The 12888-nt window shown below is 47.2% G+C and overlaps 1 protein-coding gene across 1 annotated transcript in view; it reads right to left on the reverse strand.

Moving 5' to 3' along the window:
* The window catches only part of TLL2 (tolloid like 2), a gene marked incomplete at both ends in the record, with an annotated part of 83304 nt that extends 76439 nt beyond the window's left edge, over window positions 1-6865 (reverse strand). The window contains one exon of the mRNA XM_082286594.1: window positions 6715-6865. Coding sequence (XP_082142720.1) covers window positions 6715-6865 — 151 coding nt within the window. The remainder of the gene's footprint in view (window positions 1-6714) is intronic.
* Window positions 6866-12888: the final 6023 nt, after the last annotated feature.

The following is a 12888-nucleotide window of genomic DNA, read 5'->3' on the forward strand; positions in this document are numbered from 1 at the left end:
CTTTTTTAAGTGGGGGGAGGGGGGGGGGGGGGAGTCCTCTGTCGTGAATTTGCCCATCTTCTGTCCTGTTCATCGCTAAATCCCAAGGTGTAGGTATAGCACAGAGGGTTACGACTCCCACAGGCCAAGCAGATCCAACACACCCCAAGAAGTGTCAAAGATCAAGCAGGATTTAGTCAGACCCCAAGAAGACAGGTAAACACTGGAAGGACTTCAGACCCAAATTTCAAGTCACAATGATCATAAGGTTTTGCTCTCCAATTCCCCAGGCCCTTGACTTCCCTACTCAGGAATCTTGGGTGCAATAAAAGGGTTGGTGGTTATTATTTCTTTAAGCCAGAGCTATTAGCTTGTGCTCAGCTAGGATTATAATAAAAGTCACCTTAAACCTTCCCTTTGAGAAGGAAGCTCCTGCTGCAGCTCTACCTCACTGCAAAACACCTTCCCAGTAGCAAACAGCTGCATCACTGAAGAGTGACTCCAGCAGTGTTCACCCCCCTGTTTTCCGTTCTGTCACTGCTGTCACCTCCCCAAAGCAGGTAAATTAAAGACTGAATAGTCTAGACTCTCATTCTTTCCCAGACCACCCAAAAAGAGTCAGTTTCCTCCTTGAGTATTTAACCCTTCCTGCAATTTACCAGGGAAAAAACGCAAGGAGAATGATTGCCAGTGAAAGCTCTCTCCTTCCTCGATAAAAGTTTCCATCAACACAGCATTGAGGAATCCACAGATTGAGTCATGTCCCAGACTCTTCTCCCAGAGCATTCCTATAAGCATTGGTGGCAAAGAAAGGAAGCTTTCCTTTCTGGAAGGCCATATACCTTCTAACGTCAGGAGACCAGGACTCAGCTCCCAGCACTGCCACCATCACAGGGACTGCCCTTGGGTAAACCTATAGCTCCCACGCTCTTCTACAACTCAGACCCCACACCAGAGGACTGGTACCTTCACCACAGCTGCACTGCCACTTTCTATACAAGCCCAGAAGCTTCAAAGCTGTAGAGAAAATCTGTAAGATGCAGATGAGATTTCTTTGCAGGATTCTGTGATTCCCAAGCAAAGGGCAGGTTGGCACACACTCTGCCAGTGCTCTCACCACCGCCAAACTAAACAGGACCACTTGCAAGATTGCAGGAAAGCCCTTGTCAAGAAGTGAGTGGGCTGGATCCATAGCACGGCCTGCAAAGAGCTTTCTAGTTGCCCTGCTAACATGATGGATCCATGCTTCCAACAGGGGAAACAGCACCTGCCTCCCACTCAAACCACAAGCAACATTCAAATGACCCAGACTTTACAGATGCTCTCTCCCCTTTCTCATTTGATTACCCCCTCGAGGCTTTCAGTTCCTAAGAGCAAATCCCTCAGTAGCCCACAGAAATGTCTGCACCTGACTTCAGATGTTTGTGCCACAGCCACAGCCCGAATGAAATGGGCAGTCTCTAGAACAAAAGCCACTGTGCCTATACAGAGGAAGAGCTGTGAGGAACAGAACGACAATGAAGCACAATTTACAGCTCTCAGGACGGCACTCAGTGTGAGAATTCTAAATGCATGGGACATTTAGAAGTTGGTTGATCAAATCAGCAGGTGGAGGAGGAGCAACGATGCACAACAATATCCTGTGATGGACAAGCAGCATCCACACTTGAAGGAGCAGTGGCTTGCAGGAAAAGATGAGCTATCATTGCCAAACTGCTTCTCTAATAACTTTTCTAGTGATAAAGAAACAGGAAATATGGGATTGCTGCTCAGTTGATGCCCCTTTACACCTCTTGCCTCAGTTCTTCCCCTTTTGAGCTCATTTCCTGGGAACTCCACAAAATCCATGGGGACTAATCACCTTCTAGGGGCTATCTCTCTGCCAGAGCCCTGCTCTGTTTTGCAGCCTCCCCGCTCAGAGCACTGCAAGCAATGGCCCAGAGCAAAAGCCATGGCAAGATCAAAGTCCCACGGAAAGAAGCTGAGCTTGATTGCCAGGCTCATTTGTACCTATAGGCAACTCCTCCTTGGTCCAGCTCTCCTCAGCAACACCAACCCTCCTGAGGGACTCTTGAGACACATGGAGGCAGCAGGAGCCCAAGTCCCCTTTGCCCTCTGCCTCAGGAGCACATGGCTGGGCAGGCAGCTCTGCTAACCTCCTAATGCAAACACCTGCACAGAGAAACACTGCATTTGACCTGGGAGTCAAGACATGAAGGTTGGCCTGTGTCCTGCAGACTTGGTCAGCCTGCAGTCAGAACATGTCACACCAGGATGAACTGCCTAAAGCGGAGAGAAACAGGACTCCAACACAGAACACCCTCAACAGACCCTTCCCTGGAAGACAAGCTATTGCACTGCACCTCCAGCTCACAAAAGGCAGGAAGCACCATGCTAGGAGCCAAAGTACCAAGAAATCAAGAGGGTGAGACCAAACTGCAGCTTTTTCTCCCCACCTGGAAAAGAGCCTCATGGCACATTTGGGCTGGAAGGAAGGGATTATCAACACATCCAGAGGTTATTCAGCGCCCAGCTCTCCCCCTCTTATTTACACCTCCCCTGCTCCCCTTGCTGACGTAAGTTGGATGATACTATCCCCAGAGGTCACTTTGAACCTCAGAGGTTCTGCTCTTCACCTCAAATTAAAGTTTGTACAAACTTGCACCTAAATAACTACCAGAACAAACTACAGTCTATTTAATTCCTTTGGTTCCAGTTTGTCTGAGGAGTCTCAGAAGGACACGCTTGTTTTGTTTTGAAGGCATCCATAGTTCCTCCTGCTGCCTGCCCGTTACACAGCTTCTCTCAGACCTGCACACTGGCCTGGGTGTCCTTAGCTGGATCCTCTGAGCAGATTCATCCAAAGCACATGTCAGGTTTTTGAAAGTTTTCCATCTACTACAGAGCAAATCTGGGCAGGAACCTTTGTACTGTTCCCTTTGAAAAGCTCCAGTGACCTGCTACAACATTCAGCAAAATCCACTCCACAGAGCCAGCACTGCTACCTTCCCTGGCAACTCAACCTGACAGTGCTGCCCTGCCTCAACTGCCCCTTGATCAGCCATTCAGGAATCTCCTTGTTTCTTTCTGCCTTACAAAAAGGCAGGAAAGCAGCCACATTAGGAAAAGAAAATCCCAGATGAGTGGAGTTAAGAGCTTGAGCAGCAGTGGAGTTATGGCCCATCAGCTGAGCCCTGGTAACTGGGCATGTGTTGATACCAGTAGCTCAGTGGTTGCACTGCTTTAGGAGGTTACTGTCCCTCCTGCCTTGCTGCAAGAAGTTATTACATCCTCCACTAATGCAACAGAGAGGAGCATGTGCCAGGCTTTCCACTCCCAGTCTAGCAGAACAACCATCGACAGTCTGCACTCAACCTCAGGGCATGAGCTGCAGGGGTGCAGAACTGCCAAGCTTTCATGTCATAACCTGCCAGATTTAAATCCATCACAGCCCCTGGGCAACAGCCACAGGAAATTAGAAAAAATAAAAAAAGATAATAAAAGGAAATAAGTAAAGCACTATAGTTTGAACAGCTTTGGAAATCATGTAAGAGGAGCAGCAGCTTGTCTTCACAATGGGCTAAGAGCCTGCACACATTCTGCAGCCACAGGACCATGCACAGGAGCTTGTGCCTACAGTGGCAATGGAAGCATCACCACAAGTCTCACAGTGCCAGCTCTGTTTCCACAGACCACCTGTTTCCCCTTGCAAAACATACCAGACATCTGAGCATTTCACAGCAGGTCTGCAGCCACTGCCCTCGCCAGTCATGCTTCTTGACAGATCCCGACACTGTCCCACGAGTGGAGGAACTCAGGCCTAAGGAAGTTAAGAAGACTTGTCACTGCTATAGTTCATCAGGAACAGAGTGCGACAGACTTCCCATACAGGCATTAGACAACAGCCCAGACAGGCCCTCTTCAAGAGACAGCCCTATTAACGGTGTCTTCACCTTGTTTTACTAATAGAAATAGATCACTTATTAATCTTAGCTCAACTAACCCTTTGAGATGGTGTTTGCAGCAGAGAACACCTGCCTAGCTCCACTAGGAGCTGATGGTCTAGGATAGGAAGAAGGCTGCAAATGCAAGGCACAATCTAACAGGGTCTAACACGGGGTACAAGCCTTGTTTGGTTTGTCTTGGGCTAACTTTGAAAATTGGAACTATTCAGTGCACTGAGAGAGGTACATAGCATGTAAGGAGTGTCCTGCTCTCTAAGGGCCCTGCACTTTAGGTGGACACAGCCACACAAAGAGAAACTGGATCAGAGAGCCTGGAAATACAGCCAGTCAGGACACACTGAAAGAACCAGAGTCTCTCTCTTCTACAGAAAACAAGACTGAAACTTGAGAAAGCTGGTAATGGTGCTCACCCCTGCTCACCATTGCAGGAGGCTGCAGCAAAGCAGAAGGCACTGTACTGTCCTCCACACATGCACAGACTGGGTGAGAAAGGCAAACTCAAACTGCAGTACTGGAGCCTCAGGAAGCCAGAGCAGTGCTGGGCTAGGCTGCCTGGCAGCTCCCACCACAGACAGCTGTGTGCCACCACTGCCAAAAACACCAGCCTGCTCCTGGGAGGAAAAGGAATCCTTTTCCTGTGTGACCTACAGGTCTTGTTCATTCCTCCCTTTCTATTGGAAAGAAGACACTGGAAAAGCATAAAAGGCAAACACTGAGAAGTCAGAAAATAATTTCTGTGATTGATCCTGCCTGAATTGAATTAACAGGAATAATGCACACAAAGTTTTTCTGCCCACCACAAGAGGAGGTGCTGATGTAAATGAACGGAGGCTGTCCTTGGCAGTCCAGGGTCTTTTCTGTGTGCGTACAGAAGTGAAAGGGAGAGAACTTGGGAAATGAGGGGACTGCAGGAGAAAAAACTAAAAGGTCCTGCAGTGAAGGCAGGCAAATGGAAGGCTGGGAAAATAATTTTTTTCCCCTTTTCTGCCACAGATTCCATGTTAGATGTAGAGAAGTCAAATTAAGTAAATGTTCTCTGTGTGGTCTTTAAAGGAGCATTCCTCATCCTCCATGTACTTGCTCTAACAGCAGCACCCAGCAGTCACAAGGGCAAGTGAGGCAGCAGAGATGATGGTATAATTTTGAGGAGAAAACAAGGATAAAACATTTTCAGATGGGAAGGCCAAAGCACTGTACCTCAAGCTCTCCAAGTCTAAACCATAGCTGTGTCACTAACAATTAGTTTCACTGGAAAGAGAGATCAATTCATTATCATTTAGAAGTAGACACAAATACAGTAAAGCATGTTTGGGCTGGATCCCATATTCATTAAAAAGAATTAACCTCCCCACACACCAAACCATATATCAAATGACAGACAGCTTGCTGATCAAGGGAATGTTTTGTGCAAAAAGCACTCTCTGGAGAGGACTGAGCTGAATTTTGGAAGGAAACCCACCACACTCAGCCTACATATCGGGCCAGCTAAACTTGCTGTACCAGGCAGAGAAGCTCTGAAAGACATTACATTGACAGAGCTCATCTATGTGAGCAGATACGGCTGCAAGTACCACAAAAGCAGGCAGGAGAGAGCTGATAACAAGAGAAGCTATCACCAAGGAACACTGAGGAACAGCTAGGAGCATATTCAGGGGGCAAAGCCTCAACTTAAGAGACCAAGAACACCACACACAAAGAAACTCCTTTCTTTTTTCGATTCCTACAGTATTCAGAAAACAGGACTTCACACAAAGTTGTCTGTAAATATAACACGATTAACAAGGCATCAGTTGCCAACCTCCCAGCAGAGAAGCAATTCACAAGACTACAACATTCTCCAATAGCTGGAACCAAAACGAGTTACACTCACATCAAGAGTACCTCCTAGTTTTCTAAAGAGAAAATCCGGGTCCATATTGTCTTTAATTTACGGGAATTCAACATTAGTGATGACAGCAGCTCTTTCAGAACTCAAACAGATAAAAAGCAACGAGCTCAGAACCAGCAGAGTGCAGTCTGACAAGGGAACAAAAAACTCCAAGAAAAGGATGGAGGGAGCAGCTGGAGGCTTCCTGGAGAGGATGCGGTAATTTGCGCACAGGCAGCAGCGGAATACCTGGCTGGCCCGGGAGTGCGGGCTGTGTGCGAGGCGGGTCGCGCCGGCTCCCTACCGCGGGGCGCCCCGGGGAGCCCCGCCAAGCGCCGCCGTGCTCCCGCCGCTCTGGGGCACGCACCGCAACTTCGGGCCGGACAGAGCTTGGGACAAGCTGCCAAAAAGCTGTGAAAATGCACAGAAAAAGTCAAAATGGTTGAGGGCGAGGGGGAGAACCCCCAACCCCAAAAGGCAAAGCACGGCCGGGCATTGCCCTGGCTTTGCAGAGGGAAAGCTCGCGTGAGAAGGAGCGGGACAGGTGGGGGAGCGGTGTGGGGCGATTTACAAAAGAAGCGCCAGGCACAGCCTCCCAGCCGGGGCTGCAGCCCCCCGGCAACGCGGGCAGCGGGGCGCAGGCTGGAGACAACCAGAAGCCTCCCGCAGCGGCGGGCCGGGGGCAGCGCGGGAGCTCGCCGGGTGCCCGCTGGGTCTGGGAAGGCAGCGGGATGCCGAGACGGCTCCCGGCCGGGCCGGGGGGCTCCCGCCGCCGCCAGGTGAGCCCGGGCACGGTTCGACCGGGCGGACCTGGGGTACCGAAGAGCGCTTCGCAGGGACACCTGTCCACAGCCGCCGTGCTTCCAAACTTCTCCCAGAGTTGCAGCCAGCCCGCTTCCCTACCGGCTTTGCAAGGGTCGCGGTACTCCATCAGCTCCTCCGCCGTCTCCGGTTCCCCCAGCGTTAAGGAGGCTCCGGGCGCGCCCGTCCCCGCGGCCGGCAGCAGGAGCAGGGAGAGCAGCAGGCGGCGGAGCGGGGCGGCCCCGCGGCCCATGGCGGCGGCGCGGGCGGAGCGGGCGGCGCGGCTGCCCGGGGTGCGGGCACTGCGCGGCGGCGGCGGCGGCCCCGGGGCCGCGGGGGGCGCCGCTGCTGCCACTCACGGCGCCGCCAGCCAATCACGGCCGCGCCCGCGCCTCGGCCCCGCCCCGCGCCCCGCCCCGCCCCGCCCGGCCCGCGGGGGAGCCGGGGCGCAGCCGCTCCCTCCCGCCGCACTTGGGAGCGAGAGCCCCAGCCGCAATAATAAAGTACATTAAAAAGGTAGAAATTACTAATATTACGATTAGTTGCTACTAATGTTATTGGTATTATTTTCCCTCAGTCGGTACTTCAGGGGCAGCCAAAGAGAATTACCTGATCCGCCGCTGGGAGAAACGACGTTTCACATCGCAGCCTTAAAACCCGTGCGTAAGTGGAGTTGTTAGACCACGGATGGACAGCGATGCGAAAGAAATCACTCCAAACTAAAGAATGGGAGAAATTAAGAAAGCTGGGACTGAATGTCGAGTTGTGCATTTATCCCTCTCACCTGCTTTTCACAGTAGTTTTCAGGGGCAACTGGGCTGTTTTACTGGAAATTTGGGCTTTGGGATGATCCATATACAGCAAGGCCTGGGAAATCAGGCATATGGATCACATGCAAGATACTCAGTTGCATCAAAATCTACACCTTGATATCTGATCTAGCGGATCGTGGCTGTCTGAACCTGTACAATATCTTGGACATCTCTAACAGCAGAGCATGGGGTAACACGCTGGAAAGCATCATACTTTTAGGGCTGCTGGCTTGTGATGGAGCTAGTTCACACAGGCACAATGACTCTGCTGTTTGCATAGTGACAGGGTAAGGGCAGATGGCCAAAGCCCAGCCACCTCGCCGGGTGCTGAATTGTCCTAAGATGAATCTCACAAAGGCCAGTCAGGTGCTTCCGTATGAATTCAACACTGCCTAGCACAGCCTCTTGTCTGACAAGATGTTAGTCTGAGGCTGGACCAATACTTATGGGTTGATCACCTGTGCTCATGCTGCTCAGCAGATGTAGTATTAGGCAGAGAGGGTACAGATACCATCCTGGTGAGCAGAGGAGAGCTGACAAGGGTACAAGCTCAGTGGGCGGTTCTTGAGGTGGACGTGCATACCACGATCTCCCTGTGCCAAAACTGCTCCTTCAACTGTGTGCTTCCAAGCTCCCACAGCAGGATCTTCAAGCAGCATTTCCCAATACAGCATGGGCTCCAAGCCCTCCCTTCACTCAGACAGATAATCATTTGCCATCCATAAATTTGTCCCTTCTCTTCCAGCCTACAGCAATGAATGATAACTCAGCATAAAAGGGCACAACAGGATTCAGGCATCTCTTCAGCATCAATGCAGTCTACTGCAAACTGTTTCTGACTGTTGCCCCTGCCTCTCATTTAGTATTTAAAATCCTCTTCAAACCTTCACAGAAGCCAAAAAGGCTGCATCAAACTCTGACATGAAGACGATGGTGAAAAGCTCGGCTAATCAAACACACTGGAGTTTCTTACAGCTGCTGTTCAATGAACCAAGGAAGATTTAGCTTTCAGGCAAGCTTTCTAGCAGTAGAACAGGGAAGTCCTAGAGCAGATTGCCATGAAGAACCAGGGAGTTTCCATCACTGTAGATTTTTGAAGAGGAGTGTAGACAAACAGCCATCAGACTAAACTTAGTAAGGTAACAATATCCATCTCCTGAGTTTTATACTGCTCATTTACACACTAACTACTTTTACTTTTTCTTTACTTTACTTTGTCAAATAAGAGCAGTCTAATGGTTATTTTAAAATGAAAAGCTGATCCCCTCTGTGTTTTAGAGCTCCCAACTTTTATGGGAAGAGCACTAGCTGCTCTTTTCTCTCTGCAAAGAGAGAAAATATTATTTTCTGAGGGTATGAGAAGCTGGAAAATAAAAGCTTGAACCCTTGTACAGGTGGTCAACAGCTTCCTTGACCAGCATCATGAATCCTTGTCATTCCTGTGGAAATATGGGCTGTCACCCTCTAAGAACAGTCTTTTGACCACATGGAAAATGCTTGTTAACCTCTTCCAGCATGACAGTTTACAGTGGGGAGCCCAACCTCTTCTGCACACAGAACCTCTATTATAGACATGGAGGGACACAGAAGAGGACATCCTACAGCTTTGTAGGAGGAAGAGAGTAAATTAAAATGTGGATCCTTAATTGTGCAATTAGAGTGAGCCTGTGAGGGAGTTCAGAGGAGTCTATCACTATTATCCACACACAAAAAATAATGTGGCCCTACTACTGGGAACTCTGGAAGTCCCTAACATGAGAACTGCTCAAACCTTATAGAAATAGTTCTCATAACAACCATGGCACTTTGCAACTGGCAGCCAAAGCACTGTACTCAGAGCAATGACTGCTACCTGGGGTTTAGGAAATCAGCCCGCGTCATCTCGACTGGCAAGGCCACATCAGTGCAATTAAGGAACACAGAAAGCCCTGTGAGTTTTCATCTGAGCTGGTAAAACAGTCAGTGAAGTCTCACATCAGCAGTGCAACTCGTGACACCAACAGTTAACTATCTGGAAAGAAAACAATCCATATCCATTGCTGTCAAAGGCAGTTTTTTCCTTTGCAGAACCCTCTTCTGCCCAACACATGCAGACAAAATCCACTGTCCTTTCAAGCCTCGCTGAGCAAGAATGCACACAGCTCTTTCTGAATAGCATCCATGAGCATGTTCACCAAAGTAGCAGCAGGCAGGATTTTAAGTCATCCCAAATAAAAAAGCACCAAACATTTTTCCCATCAATAATGCAATCCTTGAACTATGTGAGAAAAACCAAGATACTTCTGGGGTAATTTTGAGTTGTACAGGGGCAAGCTGTGGGAGGCAGGGAGAGAAATCTGTCATATCTGGAAGCATGAATTTTGGCTTGACCACTGGTTCCCAAACTGAGGCATGTCAAACTGATGTTTCATTACTTCACTTAAAATCCATTTTCAGGGTTCACATAGGAGTCAGTTGTGCTTGGAAAGCATTGAGCAAAGCTGGTGGTTTTGATGATCTCTGCTGCAAGGTTAAGAAGAAGGGCATGGGAACATCTTTGGAAAAGCATCTGCCTGTTCAAAATTTGAAGAGCTGAATCCACTGGTTTTTCCAAAGTACTTTTTTGCCATAGGAAAAGTTCTGTCTTTTTCTTTTTTTCTTCTCTCTATGCAGAGGAATAAATCCAGGAAAAGTATAAACATTTCTCCAATCCTCTGTTATGGGATGAAGACAGGATAGTTGCACTTGCCTGTTCACAGGCAGGCAGCCTTTACAGAGGCTGGAACATATGCAACCTGAGTTAAGGCTGTTTGACAAGTGTGTAGAATTTAATGAATCTCTCAGAAAAACAGAGACATCGCTCCATTAAAAATTGCCTTAGAGAATTTCCCCAGTTACAGCTTCTGCACAGGATTTCTGTATAGAGATTTAACTATAGTAACCTCTTCATCCAAACCACACAGAGAACATGCAGGTATTTCCTCTTCTTAGGTAAGCAACACTTTAAAATAGGTTGATCTTACAAGTCACTCTTTAGATCACTAAAACCAGGAAGAGTGATTTCCTTTTTCATTATTTATTTTACTATACACATCATTAACAATTATGGTAATTTCAGCTTTAGACAAGGGTGGGTGTTTGATCCCTTTCTGGTAGTGAGATAATCAGAAAAAAATTCTCAACAAAAATCAGCTTTCAGCTAGCCAATTAAAATTACTAAAAATGATTCTGCAGAATCCAAATGCAGAACTTAAGTATCCTAATAGTATTTCTTCAACATTTTATTATACAGGTCTCCAATTTTTGCAAGTAAATGGGTGCCTGACACTGTAAAACTGTCACACCTTTTTAAAGTAAACAGTAGGTAATATTCACTATTCACCTGCTAATGTCTGGCCAGACATTGCAAGAAAATAAAGAGAAAATTTCCACCCTATTCTTGCAGTTACTCCTGTGTAGCAGAGCAAAAAAAGCCTCACACTAAGTTAATTACATAACCCACTTTTCTCAGCCCAATAAAGTGATAAGAAAAGTGATTCAGAATGAAGAAACAGCATAAAATGAAATCTAAAGGAGAATTACATGTCTAGTAGCACAGAAAACCACAGGGCCTTGCTTAGTGCTTTAAGTCTGAAATTCCTGATAAAAACCTTTGGAAAATGAAAATGAGTAGCCACAAAAGCTTCCTTGAATTCAGTCTCGCATGATGTTCTCAGCCCTGTTTGGAAGCTTCTCAGAAGCAGTTACTACAGCTCTCAAAACATTTCAGAAACCAAATAAAAGCTTGTGACACACAGGGTTCAGAAAAAAAAAATCACTGTGTGGTGTCTAACGGTAGCATGTTTTTCTAGGTCGGGCAGCCTGTTACACAGAACTGCTGGAGACTGGCCTTCCTCACCCAGATCCAGCATTTCATTTATAGGACTCAGGTCTAGGCTTTGGTGAACTGGAATCTATCTAGGTAACCACTGCATCACGTGGGTAAGCACACCTCACAGTATTAGGGGAGCACTAAAATAACAGTTCTGTAAAATTAGGTGTTTCGTTAATTGGACATGAAGTCCCAATTCTACAAATGCAAGTGTTTTCTGGAATGCTGTAGTCACCCGATGCCAGCTGAAGGATGACTATAAGCTTGTGTAGGTATGTTCTGGAATGCTCCAAGCCCATGGTCCTGGCGGAGATGTATCTAGAACGGAAGCAAAGTTCAAATGGGTTTGGTTTTTGTAACAAAACAAGCCTCAGCATGGTAGAACCTCCAGAGATTTGACTAGTTGTTCTGTATTGTATTAAGAGCTGGTGAGAAAATCAATGTATCAAAAAGCCAAAAATGCTGGTACCAGGCAATATCGCCCCCTTGTTCACAGCAGATGAGTCCTTGGTTTTTTGCAAAAGCCTTGCACTGTGGCATACACTGATGAAAATAGAAACACTGTAACTAGCGCAGGGCTGGGGGCAATGACATTGTTAACAGCATATCTCTTTCACGGTCTGCCTTTCAAATAGGTTAGTCCACCAGATAAAAAAGCCATTTTCTTATCCGTTTCCAAATTAATTTCTGCCCTTTAAAGTGATTCTCTCCAAGAACTGCTTGAATTTCCTGAACTACACAAAGCCTTCCAGATTCATGGGTCCTCTCACCATCTTTACAGTTTCCCCACACAAGCCAAAACCCCAAAATTGGAGGAAAAATTTCCGAACCACTGAATGAAAGTAAATACTGTAGAAGTCACTTTCCTGAACTGAAAAAGCACTCCTGGATAAAAGCACACTACTTGTGGAATGCACACGCAGATGTCTCCTCTGCAAGTTTTGAGAATTTTCTCACTGAAGCCATTTAGCAGAATGAAAATGTTCCCTTGACAGGCTTTGGAAAACAAATGGCACCAAAACTTTTTGTTTTTTTTTTCATGAGACACAATGCTCCTGAAGAATGCAAGCTATAAACACACTGCTCCAACATTTTCAGGTGTGGCTTTATTCCAAGAGAAGTCCAACAACAGCAGAGGCTTTCGTGACTTCAGGGCTAAACCTGGTATGAGATACTCGTTTTAGATGGCAGCAGTGCTAACAGCTATGGCAGGGCTGCTCTGCCGTAGTGCATTAACCTGGAAAAGATCCAAGGGATCCAAAACTGGAATTCTTCAACCTACAGTTCCAACAGACTTGAAATGAACCACAAGCTGTACAGTCAAGAATTCATTCAAGATAACAGGAGCCCTAAACTCCAGCTCCAACTATTCAGTTTACTTGTCCACAGACTGGAGAGGAGACCTTGTCTTTTCCTGAGCGGATGCTTTCCGGACACATTCCAGTGGAGAAATTCCTGAAGCACTCACAATTACAGAATTTTGCTGTCTTCAGTGAAGCTGTGTATATATACCTCATGGGGCAAATTTGGCTAGATGCTGATGTTGAAGCTAGAGCAAAATGTAACTTTCTCATTTGTCTTAGCTCTGCATTAAAGATAGTGATAAGAACGTGC

The sequence above is a fragment of the Coloeus monedula genome (assembly GCF_965178545.1).
Source record: "Coloeus monedula genome assembly, chromosome: 8".
NCBI lineage: Eukaryota > Metazoa > Chordata > Aves > Passeriformes > Corvidae > Coloeus > Coloeus monedula.